The sequence below is a fragment of the Vulpes vulpes genome, chromosome 12 (genome assembly GCF_048418805.1).
Source record: "Vulpes vulpes isolate BD-2025 chromosome 12, VulVul3, whole genome shotgun sequence".
Classification (NCBI taxonomy): domain Eukaryota; kingdom Metazoa; phylum Chordata; class Mammalia; order Carnivora; family Canidae; genus Vulpes; species Vulpes vulpes.
This window is the reverse complement of record NC_132791.1, coordinates 50,409,982-50,434,878: the sequence shown is the minus strand read 5'-3', so window position 1 is coordinate 50,434,878 and position 24,897 is coordinate 50,409,982. Positions and strand designations below refer to the sequence as shown.

At 53.1% G+C, this 24,897-nt stretch overlaps 1 protein-coding gene and 1 long non-coding RNA gene across 6 annotated transcripts in view; one reads left to right on the top strand and one right to left on the bottom strand.

The window, feature by feature from the left end:
• The first annotated feature begins 4,564 nt into the window (after positions 1–4,564).
• On the top strand, positions 4,565–15,810 carry LOC140594580 (uncharacterized). Its single transcript, XR_011995570.1, has 3 exons — positions 4,565–9,078; positions 15,137–15,238; positions 15,624–15,810. It is a non-coding gene; the product is annotated as an uncharacterized lncRNA (long non-coding RNA).
• TRPC7 (transient receptor potential cation channel subfamily C member 7) overlaps positions 15,729–24,897 on the bottom strand; it is a 143,587-nt gene continuing 134,418 nt past the window's right edge. For 4 of the 5 annotated variants that reach the window (XM_072728538.1, XM_072728539.1, XM_072728543.1 and 1 more), the window contains 2 exons: positions 18,802–18,877; positions 15,729–16,639 (listed from right to left, as the gene is read on the bottom strand). In XM_072728538.1, coding sequence (XP_072584639.1) covers positions 16,470–16,639; positions 18,802–18,877 — 246 coding nt within the window. In that variant the 3' untranslated portion in view covers positions 15,729–16,469. The remainder of the gene's footprint in view (positions 16,640–18,801; positions 18,878–24,897) is intronic. The other variant, XM_072728540.1, reaches the window with a different exon arrangement.

The following is a 24,897-nucleotide window of genomic DNA, read 5'->3' as shown; positions in this document are numbered from 1 at the left end:
ATGAGGTCACACTTGGAGAGAGATTGGGCACCAGAGGCGGTGTCTCAGGCCCAGAAGTAGAGACAGGCACCACAGTGAGGGAGAACTGTTAAGTTAACTGTTCAGTTAATTAGGAGGCCCACCAACCCATCCCACCTGTGGTGTTGAGGGAGAACTTCTTCATGGAAAGGTCTGGAACTTGGGGGTGACGCCAGGGCAGAAGAACTCGTTCAGGAAGAGGTGGTTCTTTTCTAGGATTGTATTTCCTAAGATTGAGTGTACATCCATCAGGTGAGATGCAGTGTTATTTTAGATAGCCCATTGGTAAAATATTAAACACCACTGAATCACAAGATGCAAGAATCATTGCCTTCTAATCTCCTCTAATTATCCTGGTGATGACAAAAAGAAAAACCTAGTTGGGCCCTGGGTCAATGCAGGTCTGCCGGAAAGCACATGCCGGAGATGAACTGGCAGAAATGCCTGTGGTGGAGAAAAGGTGCAGGAGCTGGAGCAGGCAGGAGGACTTTGTGATCACAGTGCAGCCTGGGGCTCCTGAGAACTGAGGGGGAAGGAAGGACTGGGGGAGGGTGGCGGGGGAGCCTCCAGGTAAAACGGCCTCAGCCAGGCCAGTGGTTGCCTGGTGGGCAGGAGGCATGCAGCTGGGGGCAGCTTGGACTCTGTGGGTGGTCGAGAGTAGAGTCCCTTTCCCCTGCCCCCATCGTCGTTGGCTGGTGGCCCTTTGCAGAGGGCTGTGGCAGGCCTGGAGGCAGGGCAGGTGCGCAGTCCCTGCAAGACTCACTTCTCCTTAGAAGCCTCCCCTCCTAGCCCTGGCCCCTGCTCCCTTTTCCCCTCCCCCGGTGGCTGTGACTGGTCAATCTCCGGCTGTTTACAGCTGTTTGAGACCATAGACCTCAGATTCAGGGTCGGCCAAGGCTAAGAGTCACGTCCTGGGGTTTTGGCCCAGGAGTCTGGGCCACTATCGGAGCCCAGCGTCTGCCTCGCCACAGCCAGGGCCTGGGGTTTGTGGCCAGCAATGTGCCATCCATGAGCACCCCGGCTGTGTGCGTGGCTGTTCTCACCCTCTCCTCACCATTGGCATGTCCATCCAGGCCGCTCCTGCCCGGGGGCAGAGCTCCGCTGACTCTGACGCTGCAGAGCCTCCCGCCCTCCCTGTCTGTACCTCTGCGGCCTGTCCTTGTCCTCGTCCTCAGGGAGGGTGGTGTGGGGAGCGGGGTTTGCTGTGGCTCCTGTGTGCAGTTGGGGCCCTCTCTGAGAATACCGCCACAGAGTTAGGTTTTCAAGTGATATTTAGGTAGAAAGAGAAAGAGAATTAAAAAAAAAAAAAAAAGAAACAGAATCAAAATAAATGACACATTTTAGAAAGCTGACAAAGATCCAAAACATGGGAAAACAATCCAGACTGGCTTCGGGTGCCCTACGCTTCCTCACTTCCCTTCATTCGCCACATCCCCTGCTACCCCGTGTTTAGGAACACCTCAGTGCATGGTCCCCCACCCCTGACCCTGCACCTTCCTGTCCCGGCACCAGGGAGCCCAGAGAGCGGGTGGTGGGCGTGCTCCTAGGAATGACCAGACTCGTAGAGGGGGATGGCAGGGGAAGACACTAGTCTGACCTGGTAAGATGCCTTACCTTTGCAAATTTTACAAAAATGCCTGACCAGGTGGGTGAACGTGAGCTGGGGCTCCCAGGCTCAAGCTTCATTGACCTCACAGTAAACCCACCTCCGTCTTTCCCAGGTCCGCTCCCCTGCCAGCAGGGGCCTGGATCATCCTCAGGTCACTGCCTGAGTCAGCGACTTACAATGGCTCCCAATGACTTTTTTAAAGGAAAAGTTATTTCCTCTTATTTTTATGCTGCTTATAAAAGCAGTATTTGGCCATTATCTGGAAAATATAGACAAGACTAAAGAAGGAAATAAAAATCATCCTAGGGGCAAGCAGTAGCACTTTAGAACTCTACTCTTCTCCCATCCCCTGCTAAGAATTAGACATGACACTGATGGTGGAGAGGTTGGAATGTCTCAGCACATTGGCTCACATTATGTTCCTCCATTTGGTCCGTTTTTTGTTCTAGAACATTCCTGTTTATCAGCCTCCATTATTTTTTCTTCCTGGAGCCCTTGAGAGCTTGGATGAAGGCCTGGCCAGTAGATGCAGTGCATTTGAGGACTTGTGAGCGAGGTGCTAGCTGCAGCATGTTTGAGTGGTGAGAAGGGGTGCTGCCCTGCTTGCAGACCTCGACTGGGGAGCCTGAGCATTCCCAAGAACAGACGAACTGAGGACGGGTTCTGCTTTCAACTGTGTCAAGGATGCCTGATGTCTAGGGTGTGGGAAATGGGAGAGGCAGGGGGTCTGGGCCAGAGGAAGGACTGGGAAGGGCCACTGGCTTCAACCTCCTGAGGGTTCAGATATGGCTGGACCTATACCGGGGAGGTACAGGGAGTGGCCCGTGTGGCCTGCACCGCCACCCATGGCTGGGCGCCGCACCAGCTAGATGCACCTGGTTTGAGCCAGCAAGAAGCTCTGGGATTGGGGGCCTACCTGCAGGAAGGGGTGTTCCCAGCTCCTGTCACCACTACATCCTTCTCCTAGCTGCCTCTATGGCGAGCACCCTGGGTAGGCTTTGGGAAGCTGGGCCAGGTCAGCGAGCGGCAGCAGGGACAGGCTTGAGCTCTGCCTCCAGACCCTACAGCTGAGCTGACTTCTGGGTGAACAGTGAGAGGCCTGACTTGCATCTTAGGGCATTAGTCTTGGCCCTGCAAGGACAGATACCCCTTCCCTACTGGCTTCCTTCCCCAAAGACCGGGCCAACCCTGAAAATCCCGTCTTCCAGACAAGGCTCTTGCTGGAGTCCCTGACAGCTGCTCTGAGCCCCTGGCAGCTGGTCTGGGCCTTCTGCGGACCCTGCCTTCATGGATACAAACCCTCAAGTCACTTTTTAAGTTAATGGGAAAGTGGGATAGGAGAGAGATTTGATTTTCATGCCCCTCCTTCCACCTATACTTAAAATGTAGGGAAGTTTTCCATCCTTGACCAGAAAGAGGGGGGGGGGGGGGGGAATTCCAAATTTACAAAATTTAGGATCATATTCCTTCAGGGTTTTAAATTATGCTTTCTTTTTTCCTAAGGTTGGTTGGTTGGCTTTAAACAACTTTGCTTCTTTCCCATAAAAGTTAGGGATCCCGATGATTTTAATTTGGAGTAAGCTCCTCCCGACAGCCAGTCACCCCTGCTCCTAACCTGCCCCTGGCCGGTGTCTGAGGAACAGCCCTTTTTCTTTCCTGGCACCTTTGCACCTGGGGATGCCATCCACTCCCACAGGGGAACAGCTGGCTCCTGACGGGTCACGAGGCCCTGGACAGAAGGGACCACGGATGTGGGATAGGAGCAGGAAAGTCCTCCCAGTCAAAGAAGCAACAACTGGTTATGAACAAATCTGAGAAAATATCTCTTTTGCTCTGTCAGTTCCTGACAGGGAAGGAAGGACAGATATGCCCACGGCCTGATTCATGAGGAAATGTGATTATTTAAAAAAAGTTTTAAGTGAGAGAACTGAAGCTGTCCTTTAAGTGGCATTTTAAAACCTAAATTGGAAACCACATTAGCATTGCCATTTTGTGCTGCGGCCACAGAAATCCGACCTGTCCTTCTGCTGCGTCGGGTTTTTGAGCCAGGATTTTGGAGGTCTCCATCCTGGAAGGTGTACCCCAGGGTGGTAGGTACGCGTGGGCTCCATGGCCCGACACTGCTGGGGAGGGGGCTGCTCCTGCCACTCCCCCCCACCCCCCAGGAGACTGCCCATGGGCTCATTCTGTGGGGCAAGAGAAGTAAGGTGAATGACTTGGATCATCTGACCCTTTTTTATGGAAGCCTAGAAGATGCCGCTCCCCCAGGAATGGCGTTGTGTGGATTTTCTCAGCCTCTCAGCTGGAACCAAATAGGGGAAAAAAGTAGATGCTTGTGGGTATCAAGGGTATTCTGAGACAGGACCATCCACCAGCCAGCCCAGCAGGGCCCTGAATTCGACCATCTAGGCAAGAAAGGCAATGGCCAGCACCATCCCCTCCCCTGCTTCCACCCCTAAGGGGAGCTGAGGGCTATGAGGCAGGGTGTTCCAGGGACTGGGTCTCAGTTTCTCCTCATGGTACTTCTCCCCCACCCTCTCAGGCCTACCTGGGGGAGACTCTTAAATTTAGGTCCTGGCCCCAAACCCAAAGATTCAAATCCAGCCTTGGAGCTGGGAGTATGTGTGTGGGTGTGCATGTGTGTTGGTGTGTGTGATATTGTCGGGCGTCTCCTGGCACCTGTGAGGCTTCCTAGCAGACCGGCAGCAGGCAGACAGCCCACATGAACTGCCTCGGAGAAGGGACACCAGTGCAGGACTCAATTCACAAGAGTCAAATGACTGGCTTTCAAATTTCTAAAGTCTGAGCATGAGATTCGGAACAAGACATTGTGAGTAGGGACAGGGCTGTGCCTGGAACAAACAAGCACCTTTGGGTGAATCATAGCAAGGTGCCTTTGTCCTTGTCAGGGCAGACATTAGCCCTGACAAGGGCTAATATCTGTTGGTCCCTCCCCACTCAGCAGGGCACCTTTGTGTGGTGCATACACAATCTTATACAGTTGTTGCCCTGTGCAAGGGCATGTTTTCCCACCTCTGACATTACAGGAGACCTTCCTGCTTTCAGGGCAGGGAGCTGTGGGAGGCTGGTTGGGGGACAAGGAGACCTCCCTGCCTTGAGAGGGACGCCAGAGACATGGAGAGTTCTGCGGGTCAGGGTATAGGAGATAGTTAAGGCCTTTCTGGGGTTGAGCCTGGGGAGGCAGAAGCCTTCAGAGGATGGGTGGCTCCCCAGCGGCACCAGGTGTGACAAGGCAGAGAAACTCCTACAAGCCCACCCTGTGTGCCTGGGAGCACCCAGGGCGCAGTTGGCTAAGCCGTTGGAAGACACAAGAAGGGGTTCTGAGCCAGTGCTCCACGGAGGGTATGCAAGCCGAGTGGAGTTGTCTGAGGGGGTCTCTGGGATGGGAGTTAGGATCCAGGTGACCTCACCCTCCAGGACTGACCTTTAGAAAGCAGACAGGACGGCAGGTGCCTGGTGGATGCCAGTGCAGAGAGGGCTGTGGGGGGAAGACAGAACACCCACCGGCAGCCCACAGAGTTGAGCACCATGCCTCGGAGGAAGGTGGGTGTGGGCCTCCGAGCTGGGATTTCAACCCCCTTGGGAGAATGGTCGGGGGCTCCTCCCGGTGACTGGCTACAGGAAAAGTCATGTTAGAGCCCTTGTCCGAGTGAGCTTGCCGATGGACAGGGATATAAATATGCAAAGAAAACCACAAATACTGCGCCCCCCGCCCCCCCCCCCCCCGCCACTGCCGGCCCCGTAAACCATCTCTGTGCAGTGAGATTAAAGACAATTTTAATTGCTTCTGAGTGTGGAGGTTTTTGAAAATTTCTCCAGTGACTACCATTTACTTTTGTGATGAGAATAATAATTTTTAAAAAATACAGTATAAAGTGAAACAGCGAAAGTAATTTGCTTTTTTATCTCTCTGCCCTCTGGGGGCTCCCCTCTCTGGGCTCCTCCTCTGGCAGCTTCCCTGAGCCCCTGGGGAGCCCCCTTCTCCCAGACCCTGCAACCACCGGCTGGAGAGAGGGAGTAGGCCCAGCCGGGAGTCCTGGAACCAGAAGCTCTGATTCACGATGGCACGACAATGATGTCATCAGCGACAGTTTTGCATCTTGCCTGCACCCACTTGAGAGCACAGCCAGGGCAACAGAAACACTCGCCGTTTTTGGCTTCAGGGAGAAGGTCTCTCCTCCTCCACAGGCGGGAGGGTCCTGGCTGGGCTCTGCTGAGCCGGAGAGCGAGTAGGCTGCGCCTTTCCACTGGCCAAGCTCCCCAAATAGCATCCTTTCTGGGAATCTGCGTCTCTGGCCATCCAAGCCCTTGATCCCCACTTGGAATCTCCAGGACAAGGCCCACCCTTGGGGTCTGTTGGGGCCATTTGGAAAGAAAGAGAAAAGATGGCAGAGCAGCTGGGCTCCTTTCAGGAGTCCCCCCCACTGGGGACGCCAGGATGAAAACGGAACCGAGGCGGGAGGGGGCTTGGCGAGCGGAGCTGGACCCACGCTGATCATTAAGGAGCAGATTACGGGCTCCAATTGTGAGCGCGCCGAAGCAGCACGCCTCCTCCCGATACAGACTGGAGGTGACTGCGGTTCCATCACAAAAAGAAGGAAAAGATGCCAGAAATAAACGGTGAGGGGTGCCCAGTGGCTCAGTCGGTTAGGTGTCTGCCTTCGGCTCAGGTGGTGATCTCAGGGTCCTGGGGTCCTGCCCTGCGTCAGGCTCCCTGCTCAGCGGGGAGCCTGCTTCTCCCTCTGCACCTCCCCCTGCTCCTGGCGCTCTCTCTCTTTCTCAAATAAATAAATAAAATCTTTTAAAAAAAGAAATAAAAGATGGGTCTCAAGGATGAGGACCTTAATTGTTATGGCAGAGGAAGAGGACACCTCCACGCCCACCCCATGCACAGCCTGCTGGGCACTTTCCCCACGCATCTCTGTCTCCGTCAGCGGAACCTGGGGGAGGAGCAGCCCCCAGAGGAAGTGTGACGCCCGGGCACCCAGGAAGTGTGTTGTCTCAGCCTGGCAGGTTGTCTACTGGAGGGCTCTGCTCCCTGACCTCTGGTGAGTCCTGAGACTCCAGGAGGGAGTGGGGAGGGACTGTGCCCAAGACCCAGTGCAAGGACGACATGACCTCACGTCCTGGAAGCAGGAGACATGATGCCCCAGAAGGTTATTACCCTAAACACTTGTTAGTGTTTCCTGTCCTTTTCCTAAGAGTTTGCTTCATAATGACGGTGTTTAATAATGGGTTGGCAGCATAGGGTAGAAGAGGATTGAACTTCTTACCCTGACCATCTTTTCTCTTGGTGTCTCCCCAGTACTTCCTGCCCAAATCCTAGAGAGCCTTCCAAAACTCGATTGGTGGCCCTGTCTGGGTGAAGACCTCAGAGTCCGCTAGAGCGCTGGACCCTGAGGCTGCAGCCCATTTCCACTCCTGCCAGTCCAGAAACCTGATGACCATGCCCATGTAGCGAAGGGACCTCTGTGTAGAGCATTAGAATAGGGCTGACCCCTGGAGTCACCTGGGAGCATCTCAGATACAGATTCCTAGGCCCTGCTCCCAGTCTGTAGGTCTGCATTACTAATTAGTGTCCCAGGGCAGGAGGACAGCTGTCTTCCTGAGGCAGGAGGTTCTAGGACCATAGGGAGAAATACTCTGCAAGGAGCATGCCTCCTCCTTCAGGCTGCCCTCCAGGAGGGCACACACACTCCCACACTTGGTGTCCCGCCCGAGGGTTGACCGCCCATTCAGCTGTGTTCACAGGGACCCACCCAGCAGCCAGCCAGGGTCATGGTGCTCAGGGGCCCAGGGGTTGAATTTCCAGTTCACTGGGACTCCTACACTACTTAAATTCTTTCTTTGCAAAAGCAATAATGAGTTCTGTTCAGATCACTTTGCTAGGTTGTTATTTTAATTAAAAAAGGTCAGGACGTGAAGGCGCTGTGACACCTGTGAGGTTGGAAACCCATTGTCTGCCGGGCAGTGATTCACAGGCGGCTTTGTGACATCACCTCCGTGTTGGCCACTGCTCTTATTAAAATCTCACTGATCCACTTCACTGTTGCCAGGCTTGCAGCCTTTGTCTCCAGCGAGCCTGCTGTCTCCCAGCACCCCGGAGGCCACGGGGCTTGACACGTCGTGTGTGAGCAGAGAGGATGGCTGCACCCACTGGCAGCATCCTCCCCCAAAGAGGCCAGAGCGGTTTTGGGGCTGGATGGCTCTCTTTTCTTTTCCCTTCTTTCCTTCCTTCCTTCCTTCCTTCCTTCCTTCCTTCCTTCCTTCCCTCCTTTCTTTCTTTCTTTCTTTCTTTCTTTCTTTCTTTCTTTCTTTCTTTCTTTCTTTCTTTCTTTTATACTTGAGAGAGGGAGAGAGACATAGCATGAGTGAAGGGAGGGGCAGAGGGGGAGGGAAAAGAAGACTGCTGAGCAGGGAGCCTGACATGGGTTTCGATCCCAGGACCTCTGGGTCATGACCTGAGCTGACAGCAGATGTTCACTGACTGGGCTACCCAGGCACCTCTGTTGTGGAGGTTTCTGTTGGTGCCCAGACACAGGGTTTCTTTCTGGGTGAAACCAAGCTGGTCCAGGTCATTGGGAACCCTGCCTGTGGCTTGATTAACACTAGCAGAGGTGCATTCCTAAGGCATTGTGCATCGAGGCACTTGGGGTTCAGTCACCCTCCTGGGGTTGCCCTCCAGGGGTGACTACACGGGCTCCTCTCCTGGGGTTGGGCTGCACATGGTGTGAAAAGTTCCCGGACCACCTACGGTCCCTTTGTTACTCTACAGCTCGGGTAATATGCACCTGCAAACATGACTTCCCATGATTCTGTGGTTGACAGTCCTCAGCTGGGCAGCTCTTCCTCACCCAGCGAGTGTGTTCTGTGGCTGCACTCAGCTGGGAGCTTGGCTAGGCTGGAACAGTCCAGAAGCTTCTCATGCTCCAGGGTTCCTCTCCATGTGGCCTCTCAGCATTCAGTAGCCTGGCTTCTTCAGGACACAGCCTTGGCTTTCTAGAAGCCCCAGGGGGCAAGTACGTATCAAGCCTCCGGAGCAGAGTGCGTGTGCACATCCCATTGGTTCACATGGGTCGCGTGACCAAGCCAGGGTGGGCATGGGCGGGGAGTGAGCAAGGGGTAGAGGACCCTTGGGCAGGTTACGTTGGGGTCACTGTTTTTATCCACGGAAACCTCATTTTCCTTTGTTTCTTAGGAGGTCACCAAACACCTTGTGGAGCAGGACAGTGGCCTGCCCCCGTCTCTGTGACCCCTTGCCCTCTCTGCTACTGGCACCTGTCCTGCGGCCTGGCCAGATCCTGGGCTGGGAGGCCCGCGGTGTGACTCGGGGAGCTCACCCAGACCCATGCTCCTCCACTCCGTGCTGATGGTGGTTTTGGCCCCTGGGTGCTGGAGGAGACTCTGAGGCCTCTCAGGCCTCAGAACAGGTAAGCAGTTCTCTCTTCGTTTTACTGTGAAGTCACACGTCATCACACAGAAGCTGCCTCTTTCACATGGGTTCTGGCCTCTTCTTTCTGGGGGAGGGCCTGCCCAGGGCTCCCAGGGGCTCCATGTCCATGGAGCTGCAGACCTGCTGGCCCTCTTCATCTGCCTGGGCTGCTGCCAGGTGGCCCATGTGGCCACGTGCCTGCCTTTGCCTCCTGTCGCCTCTTGCTGGGGGCGTGGGCCTGGGTCCCTTCTCACCTTCATGGCCCTCTCCTCCTCTCTGTGTGGTGGGTACCAGGGGCGACAGATGGCATCCTCGGGCTTGGGACGCCTTGGGTCTCTTCACGGTTCTACGGGCTCCTGCCCTGTGACCCTGTGGGTGATGCACACCTGGGCTGTGTGTGGACTGACAGGCTTCGTGGGTTCCTCTCACATTTGTGCTCTTGCCTTGGACCACAAGCTGTTTTCCAGAAGAGGTCTCTTATGTTTCAAGTCAGGCTGAATCTTTCATGTCGTGTGTCTGCAGAGAGAGGAGCAGTCTGGGAGGCCTTTAAGAATCAGGAAAATGGTATTTCTGTCCTTTGGGAGAAGAACTGAAGATCTGTCTACAGTGCCCAGAATACTGATCTATACCGTCCTGTCTGTGCAGCCTCAGTGGGCTGGTGCGTGGGGACACGGAAGTTCAGGAGTCCCAGGACTCAGCAGGCACGGCTGAGGGGAAATGTTACGGGAAGCAGCCCGGCCCCAGCCCCAGCCCCCACGGCCTTTGCGGACGCGCACAGTACACATTCTGTTCACGCTGTTGGTGACAGACAGTGATGATGCTCGCAGCGTCTTTATGTTAAGATGTGTCTAAAAAAAAAAAAAAAACAGCTCGGCTCTGAGAAATGTTCACCTTCAGGAGGGCTCAACAGGCTGTGAGGGGCCCTGCTTTAGTTCTGTGGGTCGGGAAAGCACCAGAGGCTCCTTTGGCTGGGTTGTCTGTCCTGTGATTGATTGGAGCCGAGCAGGAAACCCCCCGGGCTCCGTTCTGTTCTGTCACTGAAATGACCCAAAGACTTACTTCCCCTCTCCGTCCGGGACTGCCCCAGCTCGGGGCTGCTCCCCCGGCACCGCCGGCCTAAAGCCCCTAGACTCGGGGATAGCTGCTGGGACGTGGCCTCTCAGCATTCAGTAGCCTGGCTTCTTCGGTGCTCCTGGAAGGCGGAAGAAGCCCCCCCATCTAATACTGTTTGTGTTTATGTAACTCGAATCCTCTGCTTCGTCGCCTGCACCTACAAGATAAGGCTCTGTTTTTTCTGTTTGTAGCAGGAGCCTTGTCAGCAGAATCTGGTCCTCCTCAAAGTGTCTCCTGATCATTTCTAGAATCTCTGAGGGGTGACCCCCGCTCCCCACAAGAATGGTACGGCTAAAAAAAAAAAAAAAAAAAAAAAGAATGGTACGTCTAGTTCCCAACTGGCTGCCGCGTCCCGGCCCTGTGACTCCCCGCCGCTTGCTGCTGGCACAGCTGCTGAGAGGGGCCTTCAGGGCCACAGTCCATCCCGGGGATGCCCAGGGTGCCGGTCCGGGATCCTTCAGAGCCAGGAGCACGCTCTTCTTCCAATGCCGAGGGGCACGTGTCCCCTGAGCCCGTGAGTGGCCCTCGGTCCAGGGTCTTGCAGATTTGCTCTTCGTCAGTTTTGCTGGCCCGAAGCCATCACCTTTAGTCAGAACCTCACTGACTCTCCAGAAAGACAAACCTCCACTTTTTGGCTCTGCTCCTCTAACCACAGAAACAGCAACAGCCCCAGGGGAGAGGGTGGGGCAAGGAAGCCCTGACGTCATTCCTGTATCCCTCAGGGCTCCAGGACTGTGAAGGATGTCAAGAAAGCCCCTGCACACTGGCTTCATCGACAGCGGGGGTTTATGGGCCTGTGGAGCTGAGAAGGCTTCTGGAACAGTACCCCTGCTCCAAGGAAGAGCTGCGAGAAAACGTGCAGGGGGGTGGGTGTGGGGGTGTGCACCTGGGGGCTCAGAGGCTGAGAGACTGCCTTCGGCTCAGGGAGTGACCCTGGGGTCCCAGGATCGAGTCCCACGTCGGGCTCCCTGCATGGAGCCTGCTTCTCCCTCTGCCTGTGTCTCTGCCTCTCTCTCTGTGTGTGTCTCATGAATAAATTCTTAAAAAAGGGGTGGGCACGGGTGAGACTGTGCAGCCTCTTCCCTTCTCCGATCTCTCCTCACTCCTTGCTGTCTCCCTCCTCCTCTCCCCTCCCACCCTCCTTTGCTTCTCCCCACTCCTGCCCACCTCACCTCTGTCTGGCTTCCTTCCCAGACAGGCTCTATCTAAGAGGTAAGGAGGGGGTCTGCTGGTGTCTCAGATTCCTGTTCCCCTGCTCAGCGGCCCCCGGCAGGAAAGAAGGGCTGCTCTTTCCCACCATCCACATGTATATACGTTTCAGGGCAGGAGCGTTAAGGCCCTGCATAGGGCCGTGTTCCTTTCTGGGATGGGTAAGTGGGGGTTGGGTGCTGGCCTGTGCCTGTAGATGGGGTTCATGAGCAGCACAAAGCCTATGCGTCCCAGGACCTGCCCGCTGACCCCCCTCTGCTCCCCCTCTGCCCTCCCTCTGCCCTGCCTTCCCTCAGCTTGATCTGTGCACATGTGCAGCTGGGGTTCGGGTTGAAGGGGCAACGCTGGAAATGTCCACTCTGTGGGGGCCTGTACCTGTGTTCAGACACCAGAAAGTGTCAGGATAGACTTGTTTCTGCCTTGTCCTTATCAGTGCACTGCCGGGGCAGGGGGGGCATTGGCCTGAGTTGTGTGGGGTCAGCTCCACAGGACCCACGAGCCTCTTTGTTCAGTCAGCAGGGCTGCCACTGTGTCCCTGTCCAGACACAGCGGGCTCTTAGTCTGAGGACATGGAATCCACACTTTTTAACAGCACCCTAAGGAGAGTGCACTTTGCCCTTGCCAGGGTTGGGGGTTGGGGGGGTGGCGGTCCTTCTTCCTCCTCCTGCCTCCCTGGATGTGGATGGGGGTGCAGCCCGGGCTGGGCTGGACGAGGAGGAGGCCTCCCAGTTGCGGTCCTCATGTCTGGGCGTGGAATGCTTTTCCTCCACAGGCAGGGCCAGACTGCCTTGACTGTCATGTCTCAGGACCCAGCCTCCTTTCCTGTTCTTCCCCCGTTGCAGGGAGGCCTTTCTGGGCAGGAGAGAGCCCTGTGCCCCTCAAACACCACTTCTTCCCAAATCTGCGATTCTTCCCTCAGCCTTCTCCCTTCCTGAAAGACTCCGGCCTCAGGAAACCCAAGCCCCAGACACTGTTATTCTTTTCCTGTGTCTGTGTCATTGCTTCCCTGAAAGGAGGGGGCTTCCCAGCTGCTTGACTGCGGTGGGGAAGCAGAGGGGAGAAACCCCCGGCAAGGCGTCGGCAGAGACTCCTCCAGGCAGCGCCGGCTCAGGTGGCCTCTGCTTCCAAGGCCCGGGGTGAGGGGGGTCAGCCTGGGCCCCTGCCCGTCCTGGACCAGAGGCAGCAGGGATTTTGCTGCCTGAGCTGATTTACAGCCCTGGTCTCCTGCAGGCCCTTCCCTCCGGCATACTCACTCTCCAAGGGATGAGGGGAAGACGCGGATAAACATAGAACGGGGCGTCACCTCCCTGCCTCAGAGGATCAAACTGTAATTCCTGTCAGCCTCTGCGAGCCTCACACTCACACACTCACACTTGACATAAGGCGTAATGAGCCCTTTGAGGAGTGGCGGCCCCGGGCTGCTTATTTTTAACCAGACTCTGCAGGGCAAGGTGTCTCGGCCTCCTGGGGGTAGGCCGCCCGGAGCTGGCTCCCACTGCCTTCCCCACTTCGAGGAGCTTCTGCACAGTTGCCCTCGCGTTCTGGAATGTCCCCTCACCCTTGTTGGTCGGTCAGTGTTTTGTCTTCCTGGTCTGCGGGAGGGAGAGAGACGCTGTGACTGGCGGACAGCAGGGGAGGCGGGCAGGGCTTGCCGTGTCCTTTAGGAATTGTGCTGGGGCCTAACTTGGGGGGAGGGTGTTCGTCCAAGAAGTGTCTCTAGGATTTGTCGAGTCCTCTTAGGAGCCATCAGAAGGTGACAAGTCGCTGGAGAACTGACTGTTTCAGCAGTGGTTCCCCTGGTGGCTGTGTGCTCCAGGCCTGGTGGGAGGCAGCTCCAGAGCATAGAAGGTGCTGGAACTGGGGTCCTTCCATACTGTGGCCGGGAGGGAAGGGGCCGCAGGGTTCTGCTGGCATGCACAGAGCTGTGGCAGGGGAAGGCTTGTGTTTCCTACAAACTCACTAGATTTTCAGAGCCCAGTGGTGCCATCTGAAGGAATTGTAGAAAACTGGGGCTCGGCCAGGATTTCCTGGGGGGCTACTGTCTGGTTCTGTGCTAGCCAACAGTGGGAACAAAACAGGCTCAGCCGCCCCCACGGTCCTCCTGCTGGCAGGCAGGGCAGGGAGATGCTACACGAATATGTGAAAGTTAGAGTCTTACACAAGGACAGCTGTGCAGCCTGTGCTGGGGGATGAGGGGGTGCTGTGGGAAGCAGGCAAGCCTGAGGACAGAGGTCCCTGGACTCTTCAGGGAGGGCTTGGGCTCTTTCTCCTCCTCTGTTGTGAGCCCCTCTCCTGCTCCACTCTTCACTCACCTGCTTTGTTTCTCCAAGGGCTGCTTCTCTCACCTGGTTAGTGCAACAGGAGCCAGGGAGATGGGGTGAGGGAGGGAGGCCGTCAGTGCCTGGAAAATCACTAGCTCTTGCCTCAGCTCCAGCTGATAGCCCTGCCAGCCCTCGGTTCCATGCCTCTCCAACAGCTTTCCATGAAAGCGAGGCCCCTCTCTGCACCACCTCTCTCTGGCAGCCGTGAGCCCACTCCTGGATCACCTTTACCTCCCAGGCACGGCCTCTGAAGCCTGACGGATGGTGCTAGGTTTCCTTTTCAGTTTTTAATGACTTATTGGGACTTGTTTTCCTTTATCCCCGTAAAGGGAAAATGTGAGGCTTAGGTTTGAGAGGAATAGGGCACCCCAGGATCTGAAAGCGGGGTTGCCACCTGCCTCTGGTTGAAGGCAGATCGGGAAACTGAATAATGCATCTTCGAAGCGTTTATTAGCATTCTGATGGAGATAAGTGAGGGATCTGAAAGGAAATCTTCCAGAAGTGCTGGTAATTTGTCCCCTGGATAAATCAATTGCTCTTCTTACAAAGCACGTCAGCTTTCTTATTCAGAGTCCAAGCTTAAAAAGGAAGTCCCCTCACCCCCACCTCTGGATGCTTATGTGTCTCATCCCCAGTGTTTCGCAAGGGATTCGGTAAATATCTGCTGAATGAATCCTGTCGTCATCCGCAGTCTTGGGGGGCCATGGATGAGTATTTGGGAATAGTCAGAACAGTGTCCCGTCACAAAGACAGGTACACAACCTGATGGGCACTTGAGGATTTGCAGGGTTTTTTTGAAATTCATCTAAGGATTCCAGGTGAAAAGCTCCTAGACTGTGAGCATACAGTATGCCCCTGGCACCTGTGGGGCATTCCTCTTTTTTCTCTTGTTGGAGCACTGGGTGGTGGTGCCAGACCACCCGGGTATGAAGCCACACTTCAGGGCATCTTCCCTAGCCTTCCCTTCCCTGGCTGCTGGGGGCCCAACAAATGTGGGCTTTCCTCTGACCAACCCCCCCGCCAGAAATTGGGAAGATCTAGCAAAGCTGATCCTGTATTCTTTACGGCAACAGTTGACCGGGCCGAGTGTCTGTGGCACTTCGGGTAGGGCTCAGCTCCCCCTCTGTCATGGCTCTCCCCCTGCCTCAGTGGTGCCAACCGACTTCACTTTGGTTTATTTTCCCATCTGATCTGCTCTTTTCTTAGAACGGGGTTAAGCAAAAAAAAAAAAAAAAAAAAAAAAAAAAAAAAAAAAAAAAAAGTTTGCTTTCCGGAGATACACTGGGTATTGTGAAACACAAGCCCCCTCATGCATGTGTGTGCGTAAGACATACACGCACATCCATGTTTTGCCCTCTCTGGGCGTCTGCAGAGCACATGGATTTGTGACTCTGAGCTGCTTTCTCTTCACAGGGTTGCAGTGTGAGGCTTCAGTGGGCAGATGCGGGCAGAGCTTTCAGCACCGGACCTGGTGCCCAGCAAGTACTCATTCCACGAGTGTGGCTAGGGTGACTAGTAAGTGCCTTCTTGGGGCGGGGGCTCTCCCTGAATCCCACAGCAGTGCCTCCAACCTGCTCTGGAACCGGTGTTGTTTGGGACCGGGGCTCCCTCTGGCGGCCGCTCTCGGGCTCACACACGCAAGGTCGCTCCTTGAGAAAGAGATGGGCGTGGGGGGGGGGTGCTTTGCCTGCACCCCTTCCCCTCCCACATAGGGCGAGAGGGCATGAAGTGGGCCGGAGGAGATTTTTGCTTCCCTCACCCTTTTCTGGGCCTCCTTCATAACTTTGATGGGGTTGGGCTCAGTAGGTCTGAGGATAGGAGGAGGGCAGGAGGGGAGGGGTCCCGGTTGCATGATCTTGGGGGTTGGGACCCCCTCACACTTGTCTCATTCCTCTCCCAGAGAAGTGCTGGCCCATGGGCTTCTGAGGACACCTCCAGACGGGCCACCAGACGGGCCACCAGACTGCAGGAGGGCGGCACATTGACATACAATCCCCAGGCTATATTATGAGGTAATTTTATTTTCTTTCCATTTTAGGTAAAAATAGTAAATACAAGATAATCTTAATAAAGGTAAAAATACATCATTTGGATTTTGTTGTTTTTCTCTAAACAGTGCTACCTACAGTACAATTTTTGATTTAGGATTTTTTAAATTTTTTTTATAAACAAATAAAATTATTTTGCTATTAGGCTATCTGTGTTCTCGTCTGGCACTTAAGAATAGATCACAGGTCACCTCCCGGTTCTGTTTGGATGTGTGTGGGCTGCGGGGGTGTGGGGGGGTGTGGTGGTGGTCGGGGAGTGAGGAGGGGGCGGGGCATGGGGTGAGGTGGTTTGTCTTCCTCGGATGCAGAGATGCGGTCCTTGTGCAGCGGGGGTGGGGGTGGGAGTGGGAGTGGGGGGGCACGACTGTGCACCCAAGAAGGCCTCTTCTTGCACTGGCCACAGGGACGTGCATCACAGCTACTGGACCAAAGGTCTCACACGTGTCCGCGGGGCATTCCTTCCCCCCACCCCTTTGCTGGCCTTTCTTCCTTAACAGCCCAGATTCACAGCAGTTCCGGGTCAAAGCAGTCCACGACGCTGCCCCTGTCAGCATGTCCGCTTCGGACGGACGGAGCCAGAGGGTCCTCTTGGTATCCTCGAGGCGTGGGCCCAGGACCGTCCCCTGCCAGGGCTGGCGGCTAGGAGGTCCTCCTGGCCTGGGAATGCTGGTAGAAGTCACAGGTGCCCACGCGGGCTGCTAGATGTCTTTGCCCTTGTTTACCCTCAGGTGGTCTTTGTTTAAATTCTTGCCAAATTTCTCACTGAGCTGTTGGATCAGGTCTGCGAGCTCACCGGTAGCTTGAGATTTCTCTTCCAGAAGCTCGTAGCGCAGGCTGGAGATGTCTTGCTTAATTTCCTTCAGTTCACCTGCAAGGACAGAGGAGCTTTGGGTGAGTGTGAGCAGGCACAGAGGGCTTGCTCCCCGTACGTTGGGGGCGGGCATCTTTCCAGCACAGTCAGGATGCTGCTCCAGCCCAAGGAGGGGAAAGCATTGTGACCTAGGTCCCCCTGGCTCCTACCACTGAAGGACACGTCCATCCATCTAAAACCCTCCTCCTTCCATCCTGGTGGAGCTCTCTGTGAAGGCTCTCAGGCAGACGGAGGAGTCAGGGTCAGGATTGTGAAGTCCTGGCACCTCTCTCCTACCATGACAGCATGCTGGCTTTGGAGCCACTAAAGGCAGATTTCAGGACTCCCAGGAAAGCCCTCAGTAACTGGAACATAATCGTCGCAATGCTCTGTGCTTTGCTCCGTCACTGCTCTCTGCAGAGGAGAAGCTCCAAGTGTGCAGGGCCTGGCTCAGCACAGTGCATGTGGCCACGAGCTAGGCGGCCTGACAGAGCTAGGGTCCGCCCAGACCCCGTGGGCAGCGCTGCCTCACCGAGGCCACTCTCCTTCCACAGCAAGGGGCCACCAGGTGGGAACTTGCACTTGTTTCCACAGTGAGCTACGGGGTACAAATCCACCTGGGCTTGGGCTGTCGAAATCCCTAAATTAACTATAAAGAGGACTCAGAAATGTTCTTTTCTGATATTATAGATATTGGACATGCCTCAAATGGGAGCCTGGTGCCTGGGAACATGCTATTACTGTATATTTTTTTCTTATGTGCCATGTACAGAAAATGCAGAGATCTTAAAGGTACACTTTAGCCAGTTTTGACACGTGCATCCACCCCGTTTCCTTTTCATCAGTGCTTTAGTGAGCTCCAGTTGCATGGCATAATTCTAGTGGCATGAAGCCTGGCAACCCAGCCATCTGTAATCACGGCGACACACTGCTCGAGGTGGCTGGCAGGCCACTGGAATTGTTAAATTCGAGACCCAACCATAGGGGTGGCTGGATGGCTGCTGCTCGGCCCCTGGAACATGTCAGCCCAGGAGTGAGTCCAGCCACTGCTCATCTTCAGGCTGCATGCTGGATGCTCTGGGAGGAAGCAGAGGGTCACTGAGTGACCAGGCTCTTCCAGGAGGCCCCTGGGGCCTGAGCCAGGGGGACACTTGGTGCCTTCATTCATGGAGGAGGCTGTTTTGAGGTAGCAAATATTTGTCCTGTGTGTCTCATGAAGATTAATGACCTGGTATAAGGCAATTTGCTTTTTACTTAAGAGTAACTGCTCAAAATGGACTGGAAAATCACCCAAGCAGTGAAGGCAATGTAGCCTGCAAACCTTGGTATGCATCTGGATGACCTGGCGCTTTAATCAAAATGCACAGCCCCCAGGTGCCACCCCTAGGTGTGGCCTGGGATGTGCATTTTTAACAAGGGATTCTGAGGTGGGGGAAATGCTTAGAGAGGCACTGCTGGCTGTCAGGTTCTGAGAGCCTGGAAGTGAGACAGGGTGGTGGCAGGATCTGAAGGAGTCCTGTCTGCTTACAGCTTTCTGTGTGTGCACCCAGGGAATGAGGACTTCTGGGCTGTCCTGTACCCATGGGTCATGAGGTGGACTCAAGGCCACCATTGTTGCAGTAGGTAGGATTTTTACCACCCCCACCCCTACCCCCGATAATGACCAGGTCCTAATCCCTGGTATCCAGTCTGAGTACAGTCACTTAAGATGGCAAAGGGAACCAGGGTTACCAGTGGAATTAAGGTTGGAATTAAGGTTGCTCATCAGCCAACTTTAAATAGGGAGATTATTTTTGGATTATACAGTCTAATCATGAGTCTTTACAAGTGAAAGAGGAAGGCATGAGAGGGTCAGAGAGACATGAAGACAGAAGAGGAAGGAATGTGGCAGCTAGAGAAGAGATTGGGGACTGAGTGCTGGCTCTGAGATGAGGGGGCTGTCAGCAGCCGATGTGGGGGTGGTGGCCACAGCCAACAGCCATTGTGGGGACAGAAAACTCCATCCCACAGCAGCCTCGTGGAACCTACTTGAGCCTACACCCAAACCAGCAAGGAACACGAGCACCCCCCAACCCTTGGGGCCTACAGACAGGAGCACAGTCCTGCCAATACCACCTCGATTTTAGCTGAGCAAGACTGCACCTCACACTCTACCTGTAGGAAAAGGACCCATCGCTCACCTTCATTGACTTCATCACTTTCTCTATCCACCTGGGCCTTCAGGACGTATCTTTTTATGAGCCGCTTCATGATTTTCTGAAATGGGAACACAAGGAAGGGATCAGACAAGCCTGGCCAAGGACAGAAGCATCTCACATGGGGATGTCTGGTGCCCAGCTCCTGCGGAGCACCCGGTCAGCAGCTGGGAGTGCTCCCATGCCTGGTGCCTCTCTTCTGAGGGTGCCTCGCCTGGTGGGGGGACCTGGGCTTGTCCCTGTTTAACCTCTGCGCCGGGATGATCCTGCCCTGGGGATGCAAGAACAGGACACTCAGTGGGAAGCCAAGGCAGGGGTTGAGAGAGGGAGAGAGAGAGAGAGAGAGAGAGAGAGAGAATCATCTAAGATCCACAGGTGCTGCTTGAGGGTCCTATGCCTGACTCTACCCTGACCTTTTCTGTGACCTTAGCCAGTTCTGTCCTCTCCTTGGGGTTTAGAACAGAGTCTGGACCAGGCTGGGTAAGTCCACTTGACTTGGAAATTTTCTACCAGAGGCAACAAGAGATACAGGCCGGCCTCAGAAGGTTTTGCCAACATACCACTTCCCTGAAAGCCTGACTCTGTGCCACCAGTCACGGTGGAGGGGAAGGACTTCCTGTGGCTCCCATGTATTGTGCAGATAGAGGTTCTTTAAGCAAATGAGCAGGTAGGAGTAAACAAGAGATACCAAGAGCAGAGCCAAGCATGAGAAAGACCGCAGGAGGTGAACTTGGGATTTTGCTGGCAAATTGCTGGAGGGCTGCTGGACAATCACAGGTTGTAGAAATACTCAGAGAGCTGCGATTTCTGAATCTGGCAGTGAGGGAGGGATTCCCTGCTCCGTGCTCATCCCTTCCTGTGACCTGCTCACACCCGGGGAATCGGGGGACAGAGGCAGCACTTTCTAGATGGAAGGGACCTGAATTCTGTCCTTGGTGGTGCTGTGTGTGGTCAAGCAGATTGCTAAGTTCTCTCTGACTACATGGGCTCAAAAAAAGCTTTTGGTAAGCCAAGGGAAGTGGGTGGCTGGGGGCACAGGGAAGGATTTAGCACATTCTTGCACCAGCTGCAGGCTCTGTCAGTGCCTTTAATGGCCAAGAACGACCCTAGCACACCTCTCCCGTGTCTCCAGGCTTTGTGAGTCCAGGGCTCTAACTGAACCTAGCAAAGGCTCTCTGCGGTGAGCCCTACGTCACCTGTAGGCCACTGCTGCCCCCTGCTCCCCTCCTTGGACCTTGGGCAGCTGGTCTCCTTGGCTCTGTGCTTTGAATCATGATCTTATTTCGGCTGAACAGTTAGTGAGCAAGTTGCCTTCATGCTGCTCTGTCAGAGAGGCCTGGATCTTGCCATATTAGCGGTTCAAGTGCATATCTGCTAGATTTAGTGAAGCCTAACCTGAGCTAAGGTTTTCATATCTACTAGATTTCTCCTTGACATCCTTCTGGCCTCTAAGGCAGGTTACCCGAGTTACAAGAATGTATATAAAGCCTTTCCTGGGACTCAGTAATGCTCCTTTCACCTTGAACTGTAAAACCCAAACAAAATCAACTTTATCCTGAGCCAGTTCTCATGGGGAAAAAGCACAAAACCTAAAAAACCCAGATACCTAGCTATCTAAAATTCTCCCTCTTTAAAAAATAAAAAGATTTTATTTATTTGACAGAGAGAGAGCACAAGCAAAGGAAGCTGCAGACAGAGGCAGAGAAAGAAGTAGGCTCCCCGCTGAACAAGAAACCTGATGCAAGGGCTCGATCCCAGGACGCCAGGGTCATGACCTGAGCTGGAGACAGATGCCTAACTGACCAAGCCACCCAGGCCCCCCTAAAATTCTTCTTGAATATAGAATTCAGAAGTATTCTGCAAATTTTTAGGCTGAGACAAGTCAAGGGGATCTAGTTAAAGTTTGTTGCTCTTTAAGGAAAAGTGCAAGAATTAAGGGTTCTTTAGTTTCTTGATTCATCAGTTGAAAAATGTACATATGGGGTCAAAGTATAAACTGGTGATTGGAAGTGGAGAGTTTCCTATGATGGTGCTCAGTGGAGACCCTCTACAGGTATGGCAGCGATCACCGTCTTCCTGGCTTAAGGTGCATCTTGTGTTTTAGCACAACACAACTCAACCTGTTATTTTAAAAGATTCCACATTATTAATACACGTAATTATTAATGCCCTTCAAACTCCATTTGTCTTGAGTAGATGAGACCCCACTCACAAGCCCCCTTCAGTGTGGAGTGGCCCTCTGAGAGCTGGGAAGAAAGGGTGAAAAAGAAACACAGAAACAAATGTATTGAATATTTCCAGACCAGGAGTCATGTTAACCTCCTTAACAAAATGACCTCGTTAAATTCTCCCAGAAACCTGGTGAGCTTGGGGAGGTCATCTGCATTCATAGTTGAGGAAACCGAGGCTCACGGAGTGAGGTGATTTCTCCAAGGTCACACAGATCTGAAATGTAACCAAAATGGAAACCAAAGCTGGGGCTTCTTCTAACCTTCAGGAAAAGGTTATGTGCACGATGCTTTAGGGGATGAGATGCAGGAAGCTGGTTCCCATTGGTCAGAGGGGGGTTGGGCTGCTTATAGGTATCTACTTGTCCTTTAAAAGACAGTTTTCTTTTTTTTTTTTTTAATTAATTTTTATTGGTGTTCAATTTACCAACATACAGAAAAACACCCAGTGCTCATCCCGTCAAGTGTCCACCTCAGTGCCCGTAAAAGACAGTTTTCTATGCAGGAGGAAGTCTCAGCTCGATTTTGGAGGATGGATGGCTTTGTTCAGTTGTTACCCCCTTAGGATATTTCAATTCAAAAATGGTTACCCTTGGGAAAGACAGTCACTGGCATGTCATTGTCATGAGTGCTCACGGCCCATTCTTGAGTGCTGGCAAGCCTAACCTGAGCTAAGATTTGCTTATCTGAGGCTCCAGAGGGAGAGAAGCAAATGTTTGTTATTAAGCCCCTCACCACACATTAGGATTATAGAGGCTTAATATGGAAGCGGAATCTCATGAGCACTGCAGACAAGCAGTGACCCTTTCCCCTTTCTCCCACCCCTACTTCACTCTCAGGAGTGACAGATGCCTTAAAGGAGAATAGTGTGGCCACCTGGCACCCGCTTAGAGACTTCGTGTCCTGATGGCACCTGGTTACCCTGCTAGTGTGTACAGTTAGGTAGCCTGGGGTATGTAGGAGTAAGATGCCAGTCTTGTCCCCAGAAATACTGAAGTGGTTAGAAACTGCCCCAAGTTCTCTTTAGCTCAGATGCTATAGGAGATATCTCTTTTCAAAAAAGATGGGCACGAAAAGTCTCCCCTCATTCACTGTGGGCAGAGTAAAAGAATGTTCCTTTGTGATGGGTGTGAGATGTCTCCTTGCTATCTTCCATGGAGTTCTTTCACTTCCAGAAGATACTAAACTTTCCCCAAGTTAACATATTCTGGTCAGGTGCCGATTCCACCTACCTTGGCCTCCTGCCCTTAGCAGATACTAGAGATGAGTGCATGTAGTGACATAACTCAGGCCAAAGAACTAATACTTGAGGGGATGAGGATGACATGCACAAGGGATCAGAATGATTGTGACACTGAGATCCAGGGAAGGAACCACACAGTTCCCCCTGCCCACATGCTAAGGGATGCTGCTGGTGCTGGGGGAAGATAGAAAGCCTTTCTGTGGAAGACCTGTGTCTCTCTGTGCAGCCAGGGCAGCTAAAAGTGTAAACAAAGAGGGCATATATGGTGCATTGAAGATGGTCAACAAAACAGAGCCTAGAGGGAAACAGTGTTGCCCCCCAGGAAACAGAAATCAGTGGATACGTGAAAGAGAGGGCATAAATGGATCCCAGGGGCACACCATTTGTTAAATGAGAGTTCACCAGACACCAAAAATAGAAGGAATTAGCATTGGTGAGTTGTCTATCCTATTTGCTGTGATCTCTACAGAAAAGACCACCTAGAGCATGAATAGAAGGACTCCCCACTGGGCTTGGGGAAGAGAGTGCACCACAGACAGGGCCTGCATGAGTTATGGACCGTGCCTGGATTCTGTGGTGCATTTGGGATGCAGCTTGTTTGCTCTGCCAGAGAAGGAAATGTAGCTCTCACAGTGGGAGTAGATGAGTCTGCACACGCCCCAGCACACAGGCATTCTGGATTTTGGATCAGGTCACAGAATAGCTTTGATGGGAGGTGTGCTTTGACCCCCTCCCCAGTATCTTGGTTTTGTTTCATTGTTTAGTTTAATATGAGCCCAGATTGAAAAATAAAAAGTTATAAAAGCAAGGGAGCAGTTTTGTGACCCACAGATTCAGACCCCTTGGAAATGCCTAAGTTAAAGCAAAGCACAGAGACCCTCTGGTCTGAGGGAACTGCCTTCTCTTTAGACAGAGAATCCCCAGAAGTCAAAGGATTGACAAGCCTAAAATAAACACCTCAAGCACTAAGTTTGAAAAATCACGTGGATCTACTGAAGAGCCATGAAGGCAGCAAGTTTAAAAACTCCATGTGTATGAACCATGGGGCTTTGGTCCAAGTGGGAATGCTACAGAATTCCTCCCAAGTGTGACAGTGTTGGGTTCTATGGTTCTGTACGTGTCCTCAGGGAGGTGACGGCTCTGGGTGCAGCCAGGATGGTAAGAAGGAGGAAGTGCGCGTGTCAGGCTCCTTCTGATCTCTGCACATTTGGAAGTTGCTTTGGAAAGAAATCAGTGCAATCTGGAAGGCCACCAGTGGGCCCAAGAAAATGAAAGAGGCTTTGTCAGACCCTTACCCCACCCTTCATTCTAAAAGCTCCTCCTGTACCTTGTCCACTCCCCTCATGCTCTGCAGGCTCAGAGGGTTTTCTGGCTCGTAGGACAGGTTCTCGGTGAGGCTTGGGTGCCTAGGAAGTGTGATGTCGTAAAAGAGGGGTACCCTTGTGAGTCAGGTTGTTCAACCAGCTGTGGACCTTCACCACTGAGCCTCAGTTTTCTCCTCTGTTTAATGAGGTATATTAAAGCTACTGCTTCTCTCACCTGCATATGGTGAGATTACACCTGGGCTAGTGTCTAGCTGGCAACCCGCTGTCCATGCCATCTCTTGCTTCACTCCTGTCTGAGCCGATGATGGCTCAGGAAGATGCCCAGACTTCACCTTGCAGGGCTGAGCACAGGGCACAGGTGCAAATGCAAAGTGCTCTCTGTTTTTTGCTCACCTCTCCACCCTTTCCCTCTGATACCTATCTCTTCTTTCCTGTGACAACTGTTTGAATAAATAGCCAGAGGCTTTTCTTGGTGGATTCACAAAATACAGGGTGAGCAAGCTGCCCAAGGTCATCAGTAGCCTGAAGCCGACTACTACCTCAATCTCTGTAATCACAGAGGGAAGCTCTTGGGGATGTTGATGGCGGCAGGGATTCAGCCAGTGATGAGTGAAGACAGAAATGGGATCACCCCGAGGCTGCTTTTGAAAACTGTCTTGCTCATAAAGGATTCATTCTGGGTACAAGACATTCACCACATAATCAGTCTTCCTTTATCTCAGCAGCTGATTCTCCCTGCAACCCATCAGAGATTTGACCCTACCCCATTAGGGTTTTCTCTTTTGTTGACACAGATAATCTATACATTTCTCTGAAAAGCTGAGAAATAAAAACCTTTCAACTGACCAAAGGCTTTGTGCTATAAAATAACTCAAAGCAGATCAAACTGGTCAGACCCAATTTTGCACACGATTAGATACAAGATTTGTCCATTTCTAGTTTTTAGCCTGTGTCATCTCATAAAACTCTAAGTATTTTGAGGGATGAACCATGTCTTAATTGTGCACTTAAATCCTCCTACCTGCATAGCTGGCTTCTGAAATATGAGTGGAGATACATTTAGAGACCTGTGTCAGGAAGATGCTAAGTCTAATTGCTCCCTCTGAGGTGGTGGCACCAGGGACACAGCACCTCTGCCCCATGCATGCTCAGGACAGCTGCAAATTTACACCTGATAAGAACTGATCAGCATGGCTAGAATTGCTGATCGTCAAGAAGGGGAAGGCAGGAAACGAATGTCCTGTACTTTTATAATCAATAACCTGTAGTTACCATTTATCACTGG